This window comes from Pipistrellus hanaki, assembly GCF_964339955.1.
Source record: "Pipistrellus hanaki genome assembly, chromosome: 19".
In the NCBI taxonomy this organism is placed as follows: Eukaryota; Metazoa; Chordata; class Mammalia; order Chiroptera; family Vespertilionidae; genus Pipistrellus; species Pipistrellus hanaki.
In genome coordinates this window covers 723,727-749,513 of record NC_140521.1, presented here as the reverse complement: position 1 = coordinate 749,513, position 25,787 = coordinate 723,727, and the positions used below count along the sequence as shown (strand labels likewise).

The window sequence follows — 25,787 nt, the reverse complement described above, 5'->3', positions numbered from 1 at the left end:
TCCCCTCTCCATCCCCCTCCTCCCCCACCATCCCCCCCCCCCCCTCTCCCTCTCCTCCCCCCTCCCTCCTCCCCCTCCATCCCCCCTCCCTCCTCCCCTCTCCATCCCCCTCCCTCCTCCCCTCTCCATCCCCCCTCCCTCCTCCCCCCTCCATCCCCCCTCCCTCCTCCCCTCTCCATCCCCCCTCCCTCCTCCCCCTCCCTCCCCCTCCCTCCTCCCCTCTCCATCCCCCTCCCTCCTCCCCTCTCCATCCCCCCTCCCTCCTCCCCCCTCCATCCCCCTCCTCCCCTCTCCATCCCCCTCCCTCCTCCCCTCTCCATCCCCCCTCCTCCCCTCTCACCCCCCTCCCTCCTCCCCTCTCCCTCCCCCCCCTCCTCCCCTCTCCATCCCCTCCCTCCTCCCCTCTCCATCCCCCCTCCCTCCTCCCCCTCCATCCCCCCTCCCTCCTCCCCTCTCCATCCCCCCTCCCCCCTCCCCCCTCCATCCCCCCCCTCCTCCCCTCTCCATCCCCCTCCCTCCTCCCCTCTCCATCCCCTCCCTCCTCCTCTCTCACCCCCCTCCTCTTCTCCTGAGAAGGAGTCCTCCCTCTAGGCGGGGTGTCTGCTCCGAGGCAGACAATAGATATTTTAATTCCATTTACTCCTCCCGGCCTAACGGGCCCACTTAGGACGAGCGGGGGAACCTGGCTCCATCGGTCTCGGGGCCCTGGGAAGGATGTTACTGCGCGGCCTGTGAAGTAGGTTTTTAAACGAATACAGGAGCCATTTAATCTCCCTGCTGGTTCCGTAACAGCCGATCGATACCGCGCGCTGCTGGCCGGGGACGTGCCGCAGGCCTGATTTCACCAGGGAGGTTACCTCGTGGGTTATATCAGGGGACGGCCATCGCTTTCTTAAAAATGCCTCTTTGTAACATGAATACGTTTTTATTGATGTCGAGAGGAAGGGAGGGGGAGAGAGAGAGAGAAGCATCTGTGATGCGAGAGAATCGTGGGCCGGCTGCCTCCTGCACGCCCCGCACTGGGGATGGAGCTGGTAACCCGGGCCTGTGCCCTGGCCGGGAATCGAACCCAGGACCCTTCAGTCCCCAAGCCAATGCTCTATTCACCGAGCCAAACTGGTTAGGGCTTTGTTTTTGTTTTTTAAAATTATTATTATTATTGATGTCAGAGAGGAAGGGAGAGGGAGAGAGAGAGATAGAAACATCCATGGGGAGAGAGAATCATGGACCGGCTGCCTCCTGCACGCCCCACACTGGGGATGGAGCCCACAACCCGGGCCTGTGCCCTGACCCGGAATTGAACCCTGACCTCCTGGTTTGTAGGTGGACGCTCAACCACTGAGCCACACCAGCCGGGCCATGGAGATTGTTTTAAACATCTCAGCCATGTGCACCACCCCACAGCCTCGAGAGAGCCAGTGCCTGCAGAGGAAGCGTGGGGCGTGAGCCAGGCATTGGGGCCGGGTGGGGACTGTGGCCAAGGAGTGAGTGCCTGTGTGTCCCCCCCCCCCCCAGGGGCACAGCTCCGGCCGGGTCCCACACGGCGATGGACTCACTGACTTCTCCCATCTCCCAGCGTGTGCACAGAGCCCGGAGCCCAGCTTTCCGTGTGGAATCTGTTTGCTAAACATTGGCATCGAGACCTGATTATGATTCTAAATAATGTCTGCAGAGGCAGGGAAACCAGCTCCGGGGCCAGAGCTGCCTCTGGGCCCGCGGTCGGCAGCAGCTGCTGTGGGCAGCTGGTGGGTTTTCGGAAATAGAAGCAGCAGAGAGGGAGACCACGGAGGGGGCCCTCTGCCACCGTGGCCCGGGGGGTGCCCTGGGATCGGGGCTTGGGGGGCAGGGTTCCCCTCGGAAGACCCTCCTTGTAGCCACAGGGCCCTGTCGCTGGTGGAGGGAGGCCATCTTGGGACTGAATAAGTCGCATGAAATACACGGAGCGGCCAGACGATGGTGATCTCTGAACGCGTCATATTCTGGCCGCTCAGTGTGCGTACATATTGGAGGCCCGGTGCATGAATGCGTGTGTGTGTGTGCGGGGGGCGGCCAGCCTGGCCAGGGGAGGGGACATGGGCGGTTGGCCGGCCTGCCTGCTGGTCCAACTCCTGGTCAAGGGGACCGTTTGCATATTAGCCTTTTGTTATAATATAGGACAGACACGGAGTCGCCAGATTGTTATGTGTCCTGGCCACTCAGTGTGTGTGTGTGTGTGTGTGTGCATGTGTGTACGTGTGTGTGTGTGTGTGTGTGTGTGTGTTATTGATGTCAGAGAGGAAGGGAGAGGGAGAGAGAGATAGAAACATCCATGATGAGAGAGAGTCATGGATCGGCTGCCTCCTGCACGCCCCACACTGGGGCTGGGCTGAAGCCTGAATCCCAGGCCTGTGCCCTGATGGGGAATCGAACCCGGGCCTCCTGGTTCCTGGGTCCAGGCTGAGCCCCTGAGCCAGGCCGGGTGGGCGTGCTCATTTCCGTCACTGACCGTTGGGGCGACGTGTCTTGAACGCCCTCTGACGTTGTAAATTCCCGCACAGTGAGCCCGAGACCCTGGCTCCCACCCTCCATCCCAGGAATAGCAGGCTCCAGGCCCGCGTGCTGCAGGGCCCGTGAGCCATGCACCCTCTCCTCTCAGCGCTGCCCAGTGGTTAGCGCCGAAGGGCGTCTTACGGTCGTAATGAAAGCCATCGCGGTTGGCCCAGTTGTCCCTGGTTTAGGGGGGGCAGGGGAGGGGGGAGAGCTCACCTGCCCAGGGGAGTGCCAGCGGTTCTAGCCGATGGCGTTGCCGTCCAGAGAACAGTGGTGCGTTGCCCTGAGACTAAGGTGACCAGACGCCCCGCTTTTGGCGGGACAGCCCCGGGACTTTTTTAAAACGCCGCGGGACGCGGGACAGATTGTTAGAAATCGGGACTGTCCCGCCAAAAGCGGGACGTCTGGTCACCTTACCTAAGACAGACATGACAGCGTCGGACACCACAGCGCTATGGCATGGCTACGGCATGGCGCTACCGCAGGACGAGGCTACAGTATTGCGACTTGTAACAGCATCGCAACTTGTAACAACATCGCGACTTTGTAACAAACATCGCGACTTTGTAACAAATGTTGCAACTTATAACATTATTGCAACTTTGTAACAGCATTGCTGCTTACAACAGGAAATCACAACGTTATTATAGGACCGCATTACCATGCTTGCGGGATGGTGGCCCACAGCCGGTTTTTGGGTGCAGCGTGTGGGGGAGCGGTGGCCTGGGGCACAGCGTGGGGGGCGGTGGCCGGGGGGACAGGTGGGATGGCCTGGGGCACAGGTGCCCCCTCTAACGCCCTGCGTTCCCCGCAGTGACGGAGGCCCGCGGCCTCGCGGACGGCGCCCCGCGCCCCTCGCCGCCCACCTTCCTGCCGGTGAGCCTCCGCGTGGACGCCGACGCCGCCTTCCTCCTGCGCGAGGCCCACCAGGACGAGATGCGCAACGCCAGCCTGCGGGCGCGCGCCGAGGCCTTCCTGGTGCTGCGCGCCCGGCGGCCGCCCACGCTCCGCGCGCACTACGGGCCCTTCTCGGTGCGGCGGCCGGTGCCCCGCGACCTGCTGCTGCCCGGCCGCCCCGGGCCCCCGGGGCCCCCGCTGGGCTGGCGGCTGCGCGCCCACGTCCTGCGGGACCAGCTGGACCCGGGCCGGCCGGTGGCGCAGGTCCTGTTCCAGGTGCTGGGCCGGGACTGGGCGGAGCCGGAGACCTCGGACCCGGAGCCGCTGCCCTGCCTGCGGGTCTTCGCCTTCCGGGAGACGCGCGAGGTGCGGGCCGGCTGCCGGCCGCGGGGCGCGCTGGCGCTGTGCGTGGCGGAGCTGCGGCTGCCGCCCGGCTGGTTCGGGGCCCCGGCCGCGGTGCCCGGGCGGCGGCGGCCCGCGGGCCCGGAGGGGGGCAGCCCCGTGGAGCTGTACTACACCGTGCACGCGGCGGACGGCGGGCCCGGGGGCCGCGGGGACTGCGTGCGGGCGGAGCCGGGGGCCCGGGCGGGCGGCGCGGGGCGCGTAGACGCGGACGAGGCGGACGAGGCGGACGAGGCGGGGCCGCCGCTGCGGAGGATCGGCCGCGTGTTCCTGCTGCCCGCGCCCCGCCGGCCGCCGCTGCGGGCGCTGCGCCTGGACGACCACGTGGCCGTGCACTACCCGCCGCGGAGCGCGCGGCCCGGCGAGGTGCTCACCTTCCCTGTCTCCGTCTCTGCCAACTGCACGCAGGACCAGTTCACGCTGAGGTGAGTGAGCTGGGGGAGGAGGTTTGGGGGGGCTGTGTGCTCCCGGGCTCCCCGTTTTCCCTGCAAACCAGGCCGGTTCCATCCGAGTGGAGCGGGCTGTCCCTTTGGCGGAGGAGTTCCGATCCATCCGCCGTCTAGGCCCGGGATCTGCAAACTCATCCGTCCACAGAGCCAGACACCAACAGGACCACGATGGACATTTCTTTGGAGAGCCACATTTTTAAAACAAACTTCTACTTTAAAAAAACCAAAAAACAAGCAAAAAACACATATATTTATTGATTTTTTACAGAGAGAAAGGGAGAGGAATAGTCAGAAACATCGATCAGCTGCCTCCTGCACACTCCCTCCTGGGGATCCAGCCCGCAACCTGGGCCTGTGCCCTGACCTGGAATGGAACTTGGGGACCCTTACGTTCGTGGGCCGGCGCTCTATCTACTGACCCACACCGGCCGGGGCGAGGCCAGCTTTTCATACCCGACGCGTCCCTCTCTCCGGAGGGCCGTGCATTCCGTTGTAAAATGGAATGACCTCCCGCCAGATCCCCGCGGTGTCTCCATGAGGAAGGAACCCGTGGCTGAAACCCCTCCGCGGCCAAGGAAGGGGGGAGCGGGTCTCTCCACCGCCCGCCCACGGAGCCCTCGGAGCCGCGTTCCACGGCCCCGCGCCTCGCACGCCCGCCCGGAGCTGGCGAGGGCGCCGGGGGAGGAGCCGTCCAGCGGGGGGCATTCATTCCGGGATGCCTGCCTTCCCCGAGTTAATTGGGTTTAAATGAAGCCATTTGGCGGCGTTAACACATCACACACACGGGCGGGGAGGGTGGCGGAGACAGACGGCGCCTCGGGAAGGGAGCGCTTCGGGGAATTGGCGGAGCGGCCGGCGGCGGCGCCCGTGTTCACCGAGGTGACCGGCCTCCGCCGGAGGGATGTCCCCGCCGGACATCCGGTCTCCCTCCGCAGGCCCTGGGCCCCACGCGAGACACTTGCTGATCGCAGGTGTTCGCTGGCCCGCCGGCGGGGCTCCGTGGCTGAGCATTGACCTAGGACCCAGAAGGTCAGGGTTCGATTCCCGGTCAGGGCACAGGCCCGGGCTGTGAGCTCGACCCCCAGCGGGGGGTGTGCAGGAGGCAGCCGGTCCATGATTCTCTCTCATCATTTATGTTTCTCGCTCTCTCCCTCTCCCTTCCTCTCTGAAAAATAATAAAATAAAAAAAAAACATTTAAAAAATAAAAATATGTAATTGCACGTACAGGCTTCTGGGCACAGGGAAAGCTAAAATCGAATTGTGTGCGTGTCTTAGTTAACAGAGGAGGGCGGCAGAGCGATCGATGAGAGACTGTCTGACCCCAAAACAGGGGGCGTTGGGGAAAAATTCTGAGGAAGGCCCCCAGCGGACCTGCGAGCTAACAGCGGCAGATAAATGGATAAATAAGCGCACAGCCCGCGCCCGGCGCGGAAGGGGCTGCGTCTGAATGTTTTAAAGACGCGCCACGGAGGGGGCCGGCCCGCGCTGGTATTTAGACTCCGGCGGAACTTTTAGGAGAGCGACAGAACAGTTTAATTTTAAAATGTCAATAGTTACAGGGAGCCGAAAACGCAACCTTTGCCGCTTGGGAGGGCGGGCTTTAAATGTCATCCTTAAAATGCGCCCGGGGATGCGGACTTCCGGGAAATTACTCCGGAGCGTCAACTGCTGGAGAAATCCTCCGCGGAGACGGCGTGGTCCGGGCCTGCGGGGTCCGAGGGGCCGCCCGGGCCGCGGCGTTAGGTCCTGCGGGTGCGGGGCCCCAGGAGCCGGGAAGGGAGAGGGATAGAGAGTTAGAAACATCGATGAGAAACATCCATCAGCTGCCTCCTGCACCCCCCCCCCCCCCAACTAGGTACGTGCCCTTGACGGGAATCGAACCCGAGACCTTTCAGTCCGCAGGCCGCATTCTATCCACTGAGCCACGCTGTCCGGGCACAGCTGAACATCTTTAAACACGTGGTCATATCCCCATGACAATCCCTTCTGCCTGACGCTGAGGCCGGCCTTGCTGGCCCCACACTCCGGATCCCGCTCCGCTTTTAGCTCATCCCCGGTACATTGTAGCGGGCTCAGGCGGCGGGGCTGGCTGGCTTCCGTCCGGAGCCTTCGCAGCCTCCGGTGCCCTGCTCAACTGCCCTGGAATTATCGCCAAGGGCCCCATAAGCAACTGCGTTCTTCTTCTTCTTCTTTAAATTATTATTATTATTTTTAATCCTCCCCCGAGGTTATTTTTTTCCCTTGGTTTTTAGAGAAAGTGGAAGAGAGAGGGGAGAGACAGAAACACTGATGTGAGAGAAGCACATAGATGGGCTGCCTCCTGCACAAGCCCTGACCAGGGCGGGGGCGGGGGAGAAGCCTGCAGCCCGGGCATGTGCTCTGGGCCGGAATCGAACCCAGGATCCTGCGGTCTGCAGGCCGGTGCTCTATCCACTGAGCCACACCGGCCAGGGCTGCACCTTCACATGTTTAAGTCATTTCCCTTTTCTATCTGGTCTTCATAGTCTGGGGCCTTCCAGGTGTTCATGTTTAAAAAAACAAACACAGAAAAAATAATTTAAAAAAACAAAAAACAAATTGGAGAGCAGTATGCTAAGCGAAACAAGCCAATCAATGAAAGAAAAGCACCACCTGATCTCACTCATTTGTGGATAATAAAGAGCATTACAACCTGATGAACAAAAAGATAGACCCAGAGGCAGCAAAGCATGGAACAGACTGTCAGATTACGGCGGGAAGGCCGGGGAGAGGAGGGGGCGATGGGAGATCCACCGGAGGACTGGTGAGCGTGCATGTGAGCACACCCAACCGATGCAAAACTCTGGGGGGTGAGGGCGTGTGTGGGGGCGGGGGAGGGGGGCAATGGGGAGAGATGTACACATGTAGTGCCTTAATTAAAAAATGGGGAAACATCACATTGAAAAAATAACAAAACAAAACAAACACACACGAAAGCCCTCCAGCAGGCGCATTGCTGCACGTCTAGGCGTGTCCGCGGTGCTTGCTCGGGTCACGCGCTGTCCTGGCGCCTCCGTGAAAAGTGGGGGAAGGCGGGGGACAGGGCAGGGGCACTGGGAGGCGACCCCGCGGTCGGTTGGGATGCGGTTACGTTGTATCCAATCGCGGTTACATTGTATCCAATCGCAGTTACACTGTATCCAATCGCAGCTACATTGTATCCGATCGCAGTTACATTGTATCCAACGGGAGCTCCCAGCTGCGGGGCAACAATGTCTCCCCGGCTCCTGGGCCTCAGCCCCGCCCTGTCTCCCTCCGCAGGGCCAAGGCCAAGCGGGGCGTGCGCATCGCCGCGGTCCGAGCCAGCAGCCCGGCCATCTGGGAGGTCCAGGCGAGCGCGGACCGGGCCGGCAAGGTGGCCCCCGCCGTCGTCGTCTGCCGCAGGAAGGCCCCCGGCCCGGCCCACGGGTGAGTCCCCCTCCCTGGGCTCCCGCCCCAGGTCCACGCGGGTCCGAGGTGGGTGCCACGGTCTTGGGGGCGGGCCCGGGGAAGACGGAGGGGCAGGTGGATGGAGCCTTCTCCCTCTGGGTCTCCCCGCCGGGACCCACCCGAGTTCGGGGCCGGGTGTCTGCGGTCGGTGTTCTCCCCGCGTGGGCTCCGTGTCCCTGAAAGTCTCCCTCGTGAGCGTGGGTCCGAGTGGAGCTGGGAAGAGAGACCTGGGAGGCAGGAGGCAAGCGGTGCCCCCCCCCCAGCCCCACGCTGGGCTGGCGGCTCAGCAGAGACCGGGCGTGGCCCCCATAACCTGAGTGGGGCCGGCAAGGCCGGCCTGGCATCAGGCAGAAGGGACTTGTCACGGGGATGTGACCAAGTGTTTAAGGATGTTCAGATCTGCCCGGCCGGCGTGGCTCAGGGGGTGAGCATTGACCTAGGAGCCAGGAGGTCCCGGTTCGATTCCGGGTCAGGGCACAGGCCCGGGTTGTGGGCTCCATCCTCAGTGTGGGGCGTGCAGGAGGCAGCCGGTCCATGATTCTCCCTCATCATGGATGTTTCTCTCTCTCTCTCTCTCTCTCTCTCTCCCTCTCCCTTCCTCTGTGAAATCAATACAAATATATGTTTTAAAAGAGATGCTCTCGCCGATACCGGTTTGGCTCAGTGGATAGAGCGTCGGCTTGTGGACTGAAAGGTCCCAGATTTGGTTCAGGTCAAGGGCATGTACCTTGGTTGCGGGCACATCCCCAGTAGGAGGTGTGCAGGAGGCAGCTGATCAATGACTCTCTCTCATTGATCTTTCTAACTCTCTATCCCTCCCTCTTCCTCTCTGTAAAAAATCAATAAAACATATTTTTAAAAAATAATAATAATTAAAAAAAGATGCTCTCGTGGATTACAACGCGTGACGCTGCGTCGGAATGGTCCTCCCCGCGGAGGGAGGCCCTGTAGGTTCAGGGAGCCTCGCGCTTCCTTCTCGCCTGCGTGCCTCCGTCTCCCTCCGCCGAGCGGTGACGAGAGGGAAACCCCGTCTTCTGTCCCTCGGCCCGGCGTCGGCCTCCATGGACGCTGGCTGTGAGGACCCACGGGGACCGGCGAGCGGGCAGACACACGTGTGGAATCGCGGCCTCCGTCTGCGAGCAGCTTTCGGGTGATTAAAACGACGGCCGTGCCAAAACCGGTTTGGCTCAATGGATAGAGCGTCGGCTTGGGGACTGAAGGGTCCCGGGTTCAATTCCGGTCAAGGGCATGTACCTTGGTTGCGGGCACATCCCCAGTAGGGGGTGTGCAAGAGGCAGCTGATCAATGACTCTCTCTCATCGATGTTTCTAACTCTCTATCCCTCTCTCTTCCTCTCTGTACAAAATCAATTAAAAAAAAAAAAAAAAAAAGGCGGTGTTCCCGGTGGCACAGGTGGCCCCCCGGCCTCGCCTGCCGGGCTCGGGAGGAAACTTTACCGCCCGCGTCGCAGCGGCGGCCCCCCGGGCGCGGGAGAGCCGCGGCGGCTGCCGGGAGCCGCTCGGGGTTTCCTCGTTGTTGGTGGAGTTACGATCTGCCAGGAGCGCTTTCCCTCAGCGCGTTTCAATGACTCCCGCGTCAGGGCCGCGGCAGACCCGGCGCCACCGGCTCCCATGCGTTTCTCTCCTCCGAGGGGCACAAACAAAGATGCAGACAATGGACGTCGTCCCGGGAAGGAGGGGCTGCGGGGCCGCTGGTGCCCTGCGGGGCGGGGCGGGGGCTGGGGAGGCTCGCTCCCCGTGGAGCTGTGTCCGTGGGCATCTGGCCGATGGGTCTCACCCCTGCCTGCGCGTGACCCTCACCCCTGCCTGCGCGTGACCCTCACCCCTGCCTGCGCGTGACCCTCACCCCTGCCTGCGCGTGACCCTCACCCCTGCCTGCGCGTGACCCTCACCCCTGCCTGCGCGTGACCCTCACACACCTGCCTGCACGTGACCCTGAGGTCACGGGTCTGGGGGGCGTCTCCTCCGCTAAACGCTTCAACACAGACGTGGAGAGTGAGCGAGCGTGCGTGCATTTTTGCTAGTTTCCATGCACACCAGAGGCCCGGTGCGCGAAGATTCATGCCAGAACGGGCCTTCCTCCCCCGGCTGCCCGCACCGCCTTCGCTCCGGCCAGAGCCGCCTTCCCGCCTTCCCCGCTGCCCAGAGGCCCGGGATGGCCGGGGGTGAGGAGGGGGTGCAGGCGGCGAGGGGCCAGGCTGGCTCCCCCCGGAGCCCGCGTGTTGTGCCCGCTGCTCGCGGTCCCGCCTCCGGTAGAAACGGGACGGAGCCGGGAGGCGGCGGCAGCGCAGTGACGGGAATTATGAGCCAATTCCGCGGAAACCGCCCCTCGGGCGGCCTCGTTACCGCGTCCGACGGCCCTGCAGCCCGCAGCCCGGCGCCGGGGGAGGGAGGGCGAGGGCCTGCCTGGTCTCCCCGCGCTGCTCCGCTTCTATCGCCTCATCTATCAGGTGCTTAGCTCCGTCTCCGGCGAGCCGCTTAGGAAGGAATTATGTCCGTGTTTAGGGTGGAATTACGGCGCAGCCGCCCTCGGCCCTCGCGGGCTGGGTGAGTTACTGCCCGCGGCTCCCCTGCGCGAGGCCTGGCTGCTGAGCGGCCCCCAGCGCGGCTTCCCCGCTGCAGCTGCGGACACGGCGGCGTGGACGCAGCCTCAGCCGCGCCTGCCCCGAGCGCCTGTGGGCGTGGCCGAGGCCATGACGTCACGGAGGAGCAGGGAGAGAGAAAGCCCGTCATTCCTCGCGGTTACCCAGCAGTCCGCGGGAGCCAGCAGCCGGTGGGACCCGGCATGGCCCTGAGCGGACCAGGCTGCTGTGCGTCTCACGTGGATTTCTGGACCAGCAACTTCGGTGACTGTGTGCGCGTGTGTGAGATCATGCAGGCATGTGCTCACGTGTGTGCGTGTGTCACAAGAGTATGCATGGGTGCACACATATGCGTAGCCCTAGAGACCCCGGCAAACATGGAAACAACAGTAAAAGCCCTGCCGGGAAAGATGTCCGCATCTATGTAGCCGTCCCGTAGCTTTATCTCTGTCGCCCTGACCGCCTCCACATCAGAGCAGGTCTGTGTTCACATGTACACAGGTACTCACGACACACACATGTACACAGGTAATCACGACACACACATGTACACAGGTAACCATGACACACATGTACATAGGTAATAACGACACACATGTACACAGGTAACCATGACACACATGTACACAGGTAACCATGACACACATGTACACAGGTAACCATGACACATATGTATCGCTGTCCCGCCCTCAGCCTCCCTTCTCCGCCCCCGCCTCGACGGCGGGCCCCGCCGGCCTCCCGGGCTCCCGTCCCCCGGGCCGGGCTGTGCGGGATCGTCTGTCTCTCAGACGCCCCGGGAGCAGCTGGGCGGAGAGCGGTGTTTCACGGAACATTAAAAACAGAAGCGGAAGAGAAACGGCAGGTCCCCCCGGGAGGCGGGATTTACGGTCCCACTGGAGCCGCGATGCGGCTTCTGAGGTTCCTCGTGGCTTCGCTCGGCGTTGCTCTTCCCGCCAGCGCCTCGCGTTCCCAGGCGGCCCCGCGCGGCTGCCCCTTTGTTTCTGAAAGCTCCTCCGGCCGCTCCCGGCCGCCACGCCGCGCGGTGAGCCCACGAGGTTTCCCCGCGACTTCCTGGTCCCCGAGCCCCGTGGCGGACCTTGTCGCCAGCCGGCCCGGCCCAGCTGCTCTCCCACGGGCCCTCGTTGACCTTGGACATCGTTGGAGAAATGAGCGACAGGGCCTGGGCCTCCTCCTAGCTCCGGCTGTTTTCCTTTTTATTTTTTTATTTTGAGTGATGACTCATAGCCCCCCGACAGGCACCGGCGGACAGTATGCAGCTGGGTGAGTGGCAGGAAAAGAACTTTGTGGGTCAAGCATCACGCGAGCTAGTTCCCAACCCTCCGCCGTGGGGAGCGGTCTCCTGGGCGGGAGCTAACCACTTTGTTACCAGCTCAGATACAAAGCTGAAAACCACCGGCTCAGATACAAAGCTGCAAACCACCGGCTCAGATACAAAGTTGCAAACCACCGGCTCAGATACAAAGTTGCAAACCACCAGCTCAGATACAAAGTTGCAAACCACCGGCTCAGATACAAAGTTGCAAGCAACCACGTGGGAGCCTTTGAGAAAGGCAACAGGCAGCCTGCCGACCACCCAAGTGAACACCCTGCTTGTCACACCCCCGACGAGCCGGGTACCTGGTCCCCCGGCAGGCCGAAGTCTCGGCGACCTTTCCGGCTCTCGGGTGACATTTTACAGCAAACAGAACTGTCGCGCGGAAATGCTAATCAGGGAGGAGGCGTTGGGTGGCCGTGGCATGCGCCTGGCGCCGGGGGACACGGCAAACCTCCCGCCCCCGGAGACGGGCTGGTCCGGGCAACACACGGCGGGCAGTTGTGGCAGCAAAGTGCTCAGGACTTTGCTTTTAAAGACCAAGAACCGAGCCCAGCCGGTGTGGCTCTGAGGTTGAGCGTCAGCCTGTGAACCTAGAGGTCAGGGTTCGATTCCTGGTCGGGGCACAGGCCCCGGTTGCAGGCTCGATCCCCGGTGTGGGGCGTGCAGGAGGCAGCCGGTCCATGATTCTCTCTCACCATGGATGTTTCTCTCTCTCTCTCCCTTCCTCTCTGAAATCATAAAAAAATATATATTTTTAGCCAAAACCGGTGTGGCTCAGTGGATAGAGCGTCGGCCTGCGGACTGAAGGGTCCCGGGTTCGATTCCGGTCAAGGGCATGTACATTGGTTGCTGGCACATCCCCGGTGTGGGGGTGTGTAGGGGGCAGCTGGTCAATGTTTTTCTCTCATCGATGTTTCTAGCTTTTCCCTTCCTTTCTGTAAAAGATCAATAAAATATATTTTATATATATATATATATATATATATATATATATATATATATATATATATTGATTTCACAGAGGAAGGAAGAGGTAGAGAGAGAGATAGCAACATCCATGATGAGAGAGAACCATTGATCGGCTGCCTCCTGCACACCTCCCACTGGGGATGGAGCCAGCAACCCAGGCCTGTGCCCTTGACCGGAATCAAACCTGGGACCTCTCAGTCCGCAGGCCGACGCTCTATCCACTGAGCCACACCAGCTGGGGCATCGCTGCTTGCTTTCTGTGTTGGATTATAACCACGGGCGCATCTTTTCATGCGAATCCTCACTTGTTCACTGAATGCGCGTTTTTAGGTCGTACTGAGACCCTGTCCGGTCTCCCCTTCAGCACCCGGGACAGCTCCCAGCCTCGAAGGGCGTTTTCGCCAACTCCAGCGGGAGGTGTGCACTGGGCGTATCTGGGCGGACTGCCCGGAGGCGGTGTGGAAGGAGGGAGTTTCCTCCACAAGCCACAAGGGGCGGCGGGGAGGGTTGGCGAGCGCTCCAGGCTCGGGAATAACGTGTGAGGAGGAGTGAGAGCGAGCACAGGGCCTTAGGGCCGGGGGTGGGGCGGGCGCTCCTAACTCATCGGCTGGACGGCCGCCCGCGCTCCCTGCAGAGCTGGGATGGCGCCCGCGGCCCCGGGGCGGTGATGGAGGGTGTTTGCGGATGAGGGAGGTGATGAATGGACGTCGCCCGCGGGAGCTGTCGCAGGAGGTTACGGATGCGTAGCGGCTGCCACGGGAGGGTGCTGGATGGCGGCGCGGCCAGATAAATTGTTGTTAGAGAGGAGAACATCTCGCTGGACCAGGCGGCCCGCCGAGCCGCTCTCCGCTGACAGGCTGGGGGGCGGGGGGACACGTCAGTCCTTGCCATCGAGGGGGCGGGCGTGGGGAAACGAGGCCGGGGGGGCAGCAGGGGGGCCCTCGGTGCTGGGGACGGTGCTGAGCCATCCCTCCCACGTGTCAGCCACTGATACGGGTCCCGTGGACACCCCGTGTCCGCCCGGAGGGCCGAGGGTGGAGGGGTGGGCGCCCTGACCAGGTCCCCTCGGCTGGAGGGGCCCGGCTCACTCAGAGGCCGGTGCCAGGCAGGACTCTCTGTCCAGGGCTCTCGCCCAGCCCGACCCACCATCTTGGGAAAAGGTGGCACAGCTGAACCCGGTTTCCCTTTAAATGAAGGATCTCAGGCCAAAACCGGTGTGGCTCAGTGGATGGAGCTTCTGTCTGCGGACTGAAGCATCCCAGGTTCGATTCCAGTCAAGGCATCTGTAGGGGGTGTGCCGGAGGCAGCTGATCGATGTTTCTTTCTCATCAATGTTTCTAGCTCTCTATCCTTCTCCCTTCCTCTCTGTAAAAAAAAAAAAATCAATAAAATATATTTAAAAAAAATAAAAAATGAAATAAGGGTCTCAGAGCCTGGCCAGCATGGCTCAGTGGTTGAGCATCGACTTTTTAAAACGCCGCAGGACACGGGACAAATTGTTAAAAATCGGGACTGTCCTGCCAAAAGCGGAACATCTGCTCACCTTACCTAACGAGCAAGCCACCGAAGGCGAGGGGGGACAGCGCCTCCTGTGACCAGAGGGGGCAGGCACTCCTGGCTTCACCGGCGGACAGACTACAGCACAGCCGTCACTCTGTACCTGTGGCTCTCCCGCCCGTGGCTTGATTCTCTATTTTATTTTATTTTTTAAAAACACACATTTTTATTTTATTTTATTGATTTCAGAGAGGAAGGGAGATGGGGAGAGAAAGAAAGACATCAATGATGAAAGATGCATCATGGATCGGCTGCCTCCCGCACGCCCCCTACTGGGGACCGGGCCCACAACCCAGGCATATCCCCTGAGCAGGAATCGAACCCTGACCTCCGGGGTCATAGGTCGACGCTCAACCCCTGAGCCACGCCGGCCAGGCTGACTCTCCTCACAGCACTTTCTCACGCAAAAGAGGGAGAAGGGGAGTGACAGCCACGCCTGCCCAATGTCTGCAGGGCGGGGCGTTAGAAAAAAAGAATAAACTGAGATTCACTTTCATTTTTTTTTTAATCTTGAAGACACGTCCTGTATTTTCTTCCAGATCAATGCCTATCGATCGGAAGCTTTCTTTGTTAAATATCTGCATAACAACCAACCGGCCGGTTTTACCATAATTTATTCCGCCAGAGCGGACAGCGCCTCGCAAACATTGCCGTGGCCATGAATAATTCCGCACACACACCCTCCGACGCGGAGGCTTTCTGCCCGGAGACGGATTCCCACGTGGGATTTACGGGCGGAGGACGGGGCGAGTTTTACGACGGACGCCCGGATTCATTTCCCGGACGTGGGGCCCGTTCAGCCCAACGGCGGGGCTCAGGGGCGGAGCGTCGGCCTAGGAACCAGGAGGTCAGGCTTCGACTTCCGGTCAGGGCACAGGCCCGGGCTGTGGGCTCGATCCCCAGCAGGGGGCGTGCAGGAGGCAGCCCATCCGTGATTCTCTCTCATCACTGATGTTTCTATCTGCCTCTCCTTCTCCCTCTAAAAAAAAATCAATAAAAATATCCTATATAATACAAGGCTAATATGCAAATGGACTGAATGGCTGACCAACCGGTCGCTAGGATGCACACTGACCACCAGGGGGCAGAGGCTCAAGGCAGGAGCTGCCCCCTGGCGGTCAGAAGCCAGGCTCACAGCGGAGGAGCACGGAGGTGATGGGAGCCTTTCCCGTCTCCGTGGTGATGCTCAGGATGCCCGACGGCAGCTTAGGCCTGCTCCCGGAGGGGCCCCGGGCTGGGAGAGGGCAGAGGCCGGGCTGAGGGACCGCCCCGCTGCCCCGAGTGCATGAATTTTGTGCACCGCGCCTCTGGGATTTTAATAAACAAATAAATAAATAAGCCCAAGCACAAGGCAAAGACGCCGTTTCCAATCGGAACAAATGTTATGGCATCGGGAGGAAGAAGAGGCTCCACTGGGTTTCCACTAGCGAGGCCAGGGGTCGGAGCCGGGGGTTGGGGGTTGGAGGCTGGGGGTTGGGGGTCGGAGGCCGGGGGTTAGGGGTCGGAGGCCGGGGGTTGGGGGTCAGAGGCCGGGGGTTGGGGGTCGGAGGCCGGGGGTCGGAGGCCGGGGGTTAGGGGTTGGAGGCCGGGGTTGGGGGTGGAGGTCAGGGGTTGGGGGTCAGAGGCCGGTGGTTGGGAGTAGGAGGCCGGGAGTTAGGGGTCAGAGGCCGGGGGTTAGGGGTCGGAGGCCGGGGGTTGGGGGTCGGAGGCTGGGGGTTAGGGGTCGGAGGCCGGGGGTTGGGGGTCGGAGGCCGGGGGTTGGGGGTCGGAGGCCGGGGGTTGGGGGTCGGAGGCCGGGGGTTAGGGGTCGGAGGCCGGGGGTTGGGGGTCGGAGGCCGGGGGTTGGGGGTCGGAGGCTGGGGGTTGGGGGTTGGAGGCCGGGGGTTGGGGGTCGGAGGCCGGGGGTTGGGGGTTGGAGGCCGGGGGTTGGGGGTCGGAGGCCGGGGGTTGGGGGTCGGAGGCCGGGGGTTGGGGGTCGAAGGCCGGGATTGGGGGTTGGAGGCAGGGATTGGGGGAGGGGGTGCTGGGCGGGGGTCCCTGGTGAGGCGGTGGGAGTGAGCCAGGCTCACAGGTGCGGGTGCGGTGAGGACAGCGGCGGCCGGCCCTGGGACGGGGAGGAGGATGGGAGGGTGGAGGGGGTGGGGTGGGAGGGGGTGGGGAACGGTCGGGAGGAGCCGGCGGCACGCGGGGAACAGCTGCGCCCGCTCGCTGGCGGCCGTGGGCGCCCTCCGGGGGCGGTGGGGCGGCATAAATAACCCGGTATTTTAACGCCTCCCCTGGCGTCTCGCCGGTGTGGCTGGGAGCCCACACTCCGCCTGTGGCCTGGCCGGGTGGCTCAATGGATAGGGCGTCGGCCTGCCGACCGAAGGGTCCCGGGTGGATTCCGGTCAAGGGCACGGGCCTCGGTGGCAGGCTCCTCCCTGGCCCAGGCCCTGGTCGGGCACATGCAGGAGGCAGCCCATCGATGTGTTTCTGTTACGTCGATGTTTCTCTCGGTCTCTCCCTCTCTCTCCCACTCTCTCTCTAATCAATGGGAAAATGCCCTCAGGTGAGAATTAACCAAAACAAACAAACAAAGAAAACCCCCACTCATCCTGTGCTGTCCAGTGTGGATGCCGATGGACACCGGGGGCCGCTGAAGACTAAATTACAATTAAATTTAAGATCCTGCCTCTCGGCTGCACTGGCCACATTTTAAAAAATATCTTTTTATTGATTTCAGGGAGGAAGGGAGAGGGAGAGAGGGAGAGGGAGAGGCGGGGAGAGAGAGAGAGAGAGAGAGAGAGAGAGAGAGAGAGAGAGAGAGAGAGGGAGATGATGAGAGAGAATCATGGATCGGTTGCCTCCTGCACGCCCCACACTGGGGATGGAGCCCACACCTTGGAGATGTGCCCTGACCTGGGAACTGAATGGTGACCTCCTGCTTCCTAGGTTGAAAAGAGAGAGAGAGAGAGAGAGAGAGAGAGAGAGAGAGAGAGAGAGAATTCTTGTATTGAAGTCCTTAAGACATTCTCTCTGCATTGTGACATTTGAGTTTGAACACGTACCAAAATGTGTTTTGTGTGTTTTTTTTTGTTTTTTAAATGCATAACGCCTGAGACGGCAGTGCGGGGGGAGGGGAGAGTTACGTCACGCCGAGTCTGGCCGCTCCTGTGAGCGGGGAGGACGGAGAATCCGGAGGAAAGGCTGCTGGGCGGGTGCGGCGAGCGCGTGGGGAGGAGCGAGCATCGTGCACCCGCCGCCCTCGCGGGGACACGGGGCGTGGCCGGAGCGGGAACCCAGGCATTCCCAACAGATGGGGGGGGGGGGGCGGAGCTAAAGCTCCGTCCTCATTCCTGAGCCAACGACCGCGCGACCGTTCCGCACCAGAAGCGAGCCGGCCCGGCCCGCGGGGCTCCGTGGCTGGGCGTCGACCTGGGAAGTTGGAGGTCCCGGCCGGGGCACAGGCCGGGCTGCGGGCTCGATCCCCAGTGGGGGGCGTGCAGGAGGCAGCCGATCATCATTCTTTTATCAGGGATGTTTCTCTCTCCCTCTCCCTTCCGCTCTGAAATCAATGAAAATACATTTTTAAAAAGTGTCCGATCTAATAAAGAGGTAATGTGCAAGCTGATCCTCCTGCCCTCGCACAAGATGGCCTCCCCCGTGTGGTCAAAGATGGCCGCCACAAGATGGAGGGCAGTTAGGGGCGATCGGGCGGGAGGGGAGCAGTTAGGCGTCGATCAGTTAGGCTGGCAGGGGGGTGTTTAGGGGGTGATCAGGCTGGCAGGGGAGTGGTTAGGGGGTGATCAGGCTGGCAGGGGAGTGGTCAGGGGGTGATTAGGCTGGCAGGGGAGTGGTCAGGGGGTGATTAGGCTGGCAGGGGAGTGGTTAGGGGGTGATCAGGCTGGCAGGGGAGTGGTTAGGGGGTGATCAGGCTGGCAGGGGAGTGGTTAGGGGGTGATCAGGCTGGCAGGGGAGTGGTTAGGGGGTGATCAGGCTGGCAGGCAGGCGAGCTGTTGGGGGAGCCAGCCATCCCGGATTGTGAGAAGGATGTCCAACTGCCGGTTTAGGCCCAATCCCCCAAGGAGTCCCAGATTGGAGAGGGTGCAGGCTGGGCTGGGGGACAACACCCCCCCCCAGTGCACAAATTTCATGCACCGGGCCTCTAGTTTGAAAACAAAAAAGTACAAAAGCCAAATAGGTGTCCTAGAAGCCGCCCACAGTGTGACGGAGGTAAACCGGTGTTCCAGCCGCCGGGTGCTGTCCGTGTGTTCACGGGCACCCTCAGCGCCCGGCACCGGCCGGCCGGCGTGTTCCCGTGTGCGCCGAGGCGTGTGCCTGCGTGGTGTTTACCTGCTCTGTACGTCCCCGAGCTCCCGGGCGGAGCTCCCTCACATCCGAATGGGAAGCCCCTCGGCCTCCAGTCTGTGGCTATTTCTGGGCTCGCAGCTCTTCTCGCGCCATATGCTTATGTTATAGACGCCGCCGCGTGGGAGCGCCGCCCGCTGCTGGCGACACATTAGCTTCGCGAGGTGCTGGGAGGGTGATCCCCAGTTCCCGCGGTGAGCCACCCCCGGGCCTGGCCCCCGCGGGCGGCGGGGCCTCTCGCCCGGGCGCTTGTCGCTGGAACTGAAGTGGCTGAAGACGGGGAGCATTCACAGCCCCTCTGAGAGGATGCAGCGGCGCCTGCACAGGCCACGCGTGATCGGCGTGTGCTGTCGTGTGCGCCCCTGACCGGGGTGGTGTGTGTGTGTGTGTGTGTGTGTGTGTCTGTGTGTGTATGTGTGTGTATGTGGGGGGGGGGCACGTCTTCCTGCTTACACAGATTCCAGAAGGCGGATGTCACGTGAGCGGCTGCACACATGACACGCTTCTCTCTCGCCGGTGCCTCCCTTTCTGGGTAAAGCCGGCCGCCGGCTGCCTCTCGGACCCGGTGCTCCCCGGGGTGTTCTTACACAGAGGCTTGCCGGGGCCCCGCAGGAATCGGAATCGGCGTGTGTCTGTGCGGCCACAGGTGTTTCCGGGAATGTGGGTTTGGTGAGTCATTCGCAGGTTCAGCTGTTGTGTTCTCCTCTTGTTTTATTTTTATTTTTTTAAGATATTTTATTGATTTTACACAGAGAGGAATTGAGAGGAATAGAGAGTTAGAAACATCGATGAGAGAGAAACATCGACCAGCTGCCTCCTGCACACCTACTACTGGGAATGTGCCCGCAACCCAGGTCCATGCCCTTGACTGGAATCGAACCTGGGACCCTAGAGTCTGCAGGCCAATGCTCTACTGCTGAGCCAAACCGGTTTCGGCTGTGTTCTCCTCTTGTTAATCCAAGTGCCTTGTCATTTATCCATTCATTCATTCATTCATTCAGTTCACTCATCATCAAGTGGATCATTCACTCCCTCCCTCCCGGAGTCATGGCCGCCCTCCAGCTGGCGGTGCAGCTCTGACAACACCGCAGGGACCGTTTCCGTGTTCCCGTGCCTCCGGAGCGCACACTCAGCCTCCGCCATCACCGCCCGTGTGTGTGTGTCTGTGTCTGTGGGATTGGCAGCCGAGCTATGGCCGCATTCGGGTGCCGGCCAGACGGGGCCGCCCTGTGTTTCCAGGGCGTGAAATCTCAGCCAGAGCGGCCGCCTCCCAGGACGGCGCTGTTTGCCGTTTATTACCGTCACCAGGCTCGGCGAGCGGAGCCGCTGGTTGAACTAAAGGCGGGCCCCGGAGGCCGGAGTGAGGAGTGCGCCCGCTGCTCAGGGCGGTTTCCTCCTGCTGGTGCCCGAGCCCCTCCATGAGCAATGATCCCGCTCGGCGCCCACGGGTGCTCCGTCTCAGAGCTCACCCTGTGGACGTGGCCGTGCCCGTCACCTGCACTCCCCGACGGTTCCCGGCCACCGGGAGTGGCGTTGGCGAGGGCTGTGCTGAAAACAGCTCAGCTCGCCCTCGCCGCTTTGGCTCGGTGGATTTCAGAGAGGAAGGGAGAAGGGGAGAGATAAAAACATTGATGGGAGAGAGACACATGGATGGGTTTACACCAGGGTCTGGGATGTAAAGGAGCCTGCAACCGAGGTACGTGCCCTGCACCGGACTCGAACCCAGGACCCTTTGGTCTGCAGGCCGACGCTCTACCCACGGAGCCACACCGGTTGGGGCGCTCTTGCATCTTTCATGAAAGTGCCCCCTGAGGCATGGGACGCCCTTTCTCCAGCCCAGACTCTGCGGGGCTGGGACACAGTGTCTTCAGCACCGCGGACAGCGCCCCTGCAGCCACGGTGACCCCAGCACCTCGGACAGCGCCCCGAGGCCACTGTGACCTCAGCACTTCGGACAGCGCCACAGCCGCTGTGACCCCAGCACCTCGGACAGCGCCCCGAGGCCACTGTGACCTCAGCACCTCGGACAATTCTCAGAGGCCTGACCACATTTCTAGGAGATGCAATGATTGACCATTTTCAAAGCTTTTTTTTTGTTTGTTTAAACCCGTTTTTATTGCCTTTGAGAGAGAGAGAAGCACCCATGATGAGAGAGAACCATCCACCGGCTGCCTCCTGCACGCCCCCCACTGGGGGTGGAGCCCACAACCCTTCACCATGGAATCGAACTGTGACCTCCTGGCGCACGGGACGGCGCTCAGCCACGGAGCCGCGCGTTCAGGTGGAGAAACCAGAGGCTCCCGGGGACCATGAGGCCACGTAGCGGGTTCCCTGCTCAGGGTTCTCCCCGGCGGCGGCTCACCCACAGCCCGTCCTCCCCGCCAGACGTCCCGCTGCCTTCAGCCGGCGTCTCCCGGAGGGAGCGGAGTGGGCCGGAGGGCCTTCCACGCCGTAACACCTCGGATGGGCGACACAGCCCCCGAGGCCCGCGGGCGGACGTCCGAAGGCGGAGACGGCGTCAGGCGAACAGCTGTTTGGCTCTCCCGCCTCGAACCCGCAGCCCTGGGGGCGGGCGCGCACCGGTGTGCGGACCGGAGGCCGGGGCTCGCTCACGCGGGCGCTCCCCGCCCCGCCCACGGACGCAGAGCCCGCCCCGGCGGGAGGGCTCCCCACAGACACATCGGAATTACGCTTCATCGGGGAAGAACTCAGCGCCGGAGCCTCCTCCCGGGCCTCCCATTTGTCACGTCAGGAGGGAGAGGAGAGAGCCGCCAGGAGACTCGGCAATTATCAGCAGGATCGATGGATGAGTCATCCTGATTGCGTCTTCAAGCGAGTGTGGAACCGCTCGCTCCTGCGGCGGCTCTGCCGCTCACAGACACCCTCCCCTCGCCCCCGTGTGCGCCCGCGCCGAGGGGGGTCCCGGGCAGGCAGCGAGGCCTCACCGGCAGCTTCGCTGTCCGTGGGGACGCCCGGGGGGGCCCAGGTGCCGCGGCGCATCCCTGTCCACAGGCCGCGGAGCCCGCCGCCAGCCCCCGCCCTGGGAGCTGCCCGCCCGCGCGTCCGACCGCGAGGGAGCCTTCATGGACCAACACCGCTCAGCCTTCGCTCTTAAAACCGAATGGAGACGGAGGGGGCGGCCCGAGGAGAGGCCCCGGGCTGCCAGGTGTAGCAGGGATTTTTTAAAAATACATTTTAAACATTGGTGTTAGAGAGCGGAAGGGAGAAGGACGGGGAGATGGAAACATGGGTGCGTGGGCTGCGCGCCCCTTGCCAGGGACCGAGCCAGCAGCCCGGGCGTGGGCCCTGGCCGGGAATCGAACCGGGAGCCTCTGGTTCACGGGTCCATACTCAGCGGCTGAGCCACTCCGGCTGGCCCTCAGACTTTTATATATATATATATATATATATATATATATATATATATATATTTTATTGACTTTAGAGAGGAAAGGAGGAGAGGGAGATAGAAACATCCACGATGAGAGAGAATCATGGATTAGATGCCTCCTGCATGCCCCCTACTGTGGATGGAGCTCACAACCAGGCCTGTGCCCTTGGCTGGAATCGAACCTGGGACCTTTCACTCTGCAGGCTGGTGCTCTATCCACTGAGCCACACCAGCTAGGGCCTGAGATGTTTTTTAACAATTGATTTGAGAGAGGGAGGGAGAAGGGGGGGTGGTAGAGAAACATCGATCGGTTGCCTCTTTATGTCTGCATCCACTGATGGCTTCTGACTGGGTCGAACCCACAGCTTGGGTGTGTCGGAACGACACTCCAGCAGCGGAGCTGCCCCCGGGCCCGGAGGGGGCGCTCTGAGTGCGGGATTCTCCAGCAGAGCCCACGGGAACGCGCTCCACCTGCAGCTGATCCGCTCGGAGGTGGGAGGGCCCACGGGGAGACACGCAGGAGCCTCTGAGCCCCCCCTCCCCCCTGTCACCTGTGGGCAGGCAGGAGGAGGGCCGGCACCTGTGGTCAGACAGGCGGAGGGCCGGCACCTGTGGGCAGACAGGCGGAGGGCCGTCACCTGTGGGCAGACAGGAGGAGGGCCGGCGCCTGTGGGCAGGCAGGAGGAGGGGCCGCCGGCAGCCCTGGCAGGAAAGCCAGTGTGTCTGTGGTGCGCAGATGGAATCCCTTTTAAAGAGGAAAACAAGCCAAAAAACTCCCAACAGAAAGAAATGTTTTAAAATAAAGTCGCTCTCAGGTCCACGGGAACAGGTTTAGGGAAATGTCAGGGCGTGGGGCTGAGAGAGCAGCTTCATCTCCTTCTTATTTTCATCCCCACAGCCGCTCCGGCTCCCGAGCGGGAGGCACGGTCCCGGGGGGAGGGGGACAGGATCCCGGGGGGAGGGGGACAAGATCCCAGGGGGGAGGGGGACAGGATCCCAGGGGGAGGGGCAGCCAGGGGAACAGAATTGTGCCCTATCCCCGGCCCCAGCACAAAGGCCTTGTGTGTCTCCTGATTCTGCACCCCTCCCCCCACGTTCCTCCCTTCCCTCCGTTACCCCGAAATGCTGGGCCTGTCTCACGGAGGAGAACACCCCCTCTTTCAGAGGTCACTGGCGCCGTCCGTGTGAGGCAGGCTGGAGGCCGGCATCGGAGCAGTGATAGTGAGGGGGGTCAGGAGGGAACCCCTCTTTTTTATTCTCATTCCAGAGAGGAAGGGAGGGGGAGAAAGGAGCATATCTGAGGTGAGGGAACCTGGACCAGCCGCCGCCTGCCCGCCCCTAAGAGCTCCCCCTCTCCCCAGGGCCGCCTGCCCGCCCCTAAGAGCCCCCCCCCCTTTCCCCAGGGCCGCCGGCGCCCCCCAGGAGGTCATGCAGGTGGACGTGGAGATCGAAGCGCCCGGCGACCCGCCGGCCACGCAGCTGGTCACGTGGCAGGTGGAGTATCCGGGCGACGTGGTGTCGGACCTGGGCGTCTCCAAGATCTACGTGAGCCGCCAGGACCTGGCGGGCATCGTGCCCCTGGCCACGGTGAGCGCGTCCCGGGCCGGGCCGCGGGACTCGGGTCAGGGAGGCTCCACGGCGACCGGGCGGGGGCGGAGGCATCCGTGGGAAACGGGGGGCGGGGCCACGGGGAGCCAATCAGAAACGCTTTCTCTGCCTTGTGAGGGAGGTGACCAGACTCCAGGGGTGAGGGCTGGGCCTCCTGTGGCGTGGGAAGGATCGATAATGAGAGGATGTCTGCATCACGCCACGTGACTCCATAGGGGCCTCACACACATGCACCCGTAGAGGCCATGTACCCTGTGAATGACACTCGCAGGAGGCGTGGCCTGGCGTGGCAGGAGGCGTGGCAGGAGGCGTGGCCGGGCGTGGTCTTGTGTGGCAGGGCGTGGCCTGGCCTGGCAGGAGGCGTGGCAGGGCGTGGCCTGGCGTGGCAGGAGGCGTGGCCTGGCGTGGCCTGGCGTGGCCGGAGGCGTGGCCTGCCGTGGCAGGAGGCGTGGCAGACACCAGCCAGGGGTCGCCATGCAGGAAACCCATGCTCTGAATTCCTAGGATCTCCTGTTGTTTCAAGAGAAGCCAGACTATTGTGTTCTCTGAATTCATAATCACCTGGCCACTCCGTGTCTGTCCTATAGAATAAAAGGCTCATATGCCAATGGTCCCCTCGACCAGGAGTTCGGCCGGCCGACCGCCCACGTCCCCTCCCCCGCCAGGCTGGCCGGACCCCGCCCACGCACGCATTCATGCACCGGGCCTCTAACACACACACACACACACACACACACACACACACACACACAGCGGCCAGATGATTATGCGTCCAGAGACCATCAGCATCCGGCAACTCCGCGCATTGATTTCAGGGGGAATGTCATCTTATTCCTGTGAGAACTCCTTTTCTCCTTGGGTTCCCGGTCATCCGTGTGCGCGTGTGTCTCCTCTGGAGGCTCCGGCCGTCGGTCTGTCTGCCTGGGGTGTTTGTGCCCTACGGACGGGCTCGCCCCCCGGGGCCCACACCGCGGTGTCTGTGCGGACAGCACGCTCCGGCCTCCTCGCAGCCCGCGCAGCGTGGGCCCCGCCTTCCCCATGGGCGGGAGCGGCACGAGGGGCGATGGACGGCTGGAGTGACCTCTCCCGGCGCCCGATCGGCCAGCGCTTCCTCCAATCTCTGCCCGTTTCCCGTGACCTGTGGGCCCCGCCCGGTGTGTCCGCTGGGAATGCCGACGGGGGTGACCCTCAGGGGCGAGGGGTCGCCGGGAGTTCGTCTCAGTGCCAGGGGCCGCGATGGTTGCCTAGTGACGGCAGGTGCGCTCCCGCGCCGGTAGGGGGGGAGGGGGAGAGGGGAGGGGGACGGGGGAGGGGGAAGGCGGGAGGGGGGAAGTCCGTGGACCGGGGCTCCCGCTCTGTCCTTTCCCGGCAGAGGCGCCTCCCGTCCCTCCTCTCCCGGGGACGGTGGCGCCCGCTGTGGAGGCCGCGGTGGGTCCTCCACCGCGAGGCGGGCCTGTTTCGAAGGAGGAAGGCCCCCAGCCTGCTCCTCTGGGCACCCCGGTCCGGGCGAGATTGGCATTTCAGCACAGACACCGGTGCACGCGTCCCTGGTGGGTGGGAGGGGAGCTTGTGCGTTTGAATCCAGGGAGGTGGTCTCAGGATGGCGATGCTGGAGCGGTGGTTGGTAACGGTCTCCCCGCGCCCGGCCCGCCCGCTGTGGACAATGCGAGACGCACTCCGCTGCAGAGTGGGCTATTACCCACAATTCACATCGGAGCGCGGCCGCGGTTCCCCCCTCTTCCCCCCTCCCCCCTTCTCCGTCCCATTATATGCCCTTAAGTTTCCTTCTTCAGCGTTTGTTCCGAGCCCGCTTCCTTCTCCGGGGGATGCACATTCCCATTACGTTGTCGTACGAAGCCTGTTATTTCGCGCTGCACTGACAGCCGTGCGAGGAGGGACGGCGGCCGTGTCCCCGCTCTTCACTGAGCGGCTCCTTCACGTTAGATGCGCCCGCACCGCCGCGCCATCACCGCTCCAGAACCTTCTCTGTCTCCGGCGGGGAAGCCCCGCCCGGCCCAGCCCCGCCCTCCGCAGCTGCCCTCTATCTACTTCCGGGTTCCCTACACAGGAGATCCCAATTGTTTTTAAATACTTTTTTTTTTTTTTTTTTTAAATTGATGTCAGGGAGGAAGAGGGAGAGAGAAATGGAAATATCCAGGAGGAGAGAGAAATGGAAATATTTAGGGGGAGAGAGAATCATGGATCAGCTGCCTCCTGCACGCCCCCCACTGGGGAGGGAGCCCGCAGCCCAG

General features: G+C 62.4%; 1 protein-coding gene across 1 annotated transcript in view; it reads left to right on the top strand.

Annotated features, from left to right (window-relative positions):
• The first annotated feature begins 3,340 nt into the window (after positions 1-3,340).
• The window catches only part of LOC311613506 (transmembrane protein 132D-like), a 35,323-nt gene continuing 12,876 nt past the window's right edge, over positions 3,341-25,787 (top strand). The window contains exons 1-3 of the mRNA XM_084867478.1: positions 3,341-4,253; positions 7,558-7,704; positions 23,331-23,514. Coding sequence (XP_084723604.1) covers positions 3,466-4,253; positions 7,558-7,704; positions 23,331-23,514 — 1,119 coding nt within the window. The 5' untranslated portion in view covers positions 3,341-3,465. The remainder of the gene's footprint in view (positions 4,254-7,557; positions 7,705-23,330; positions 23,515-25,787) is intronic.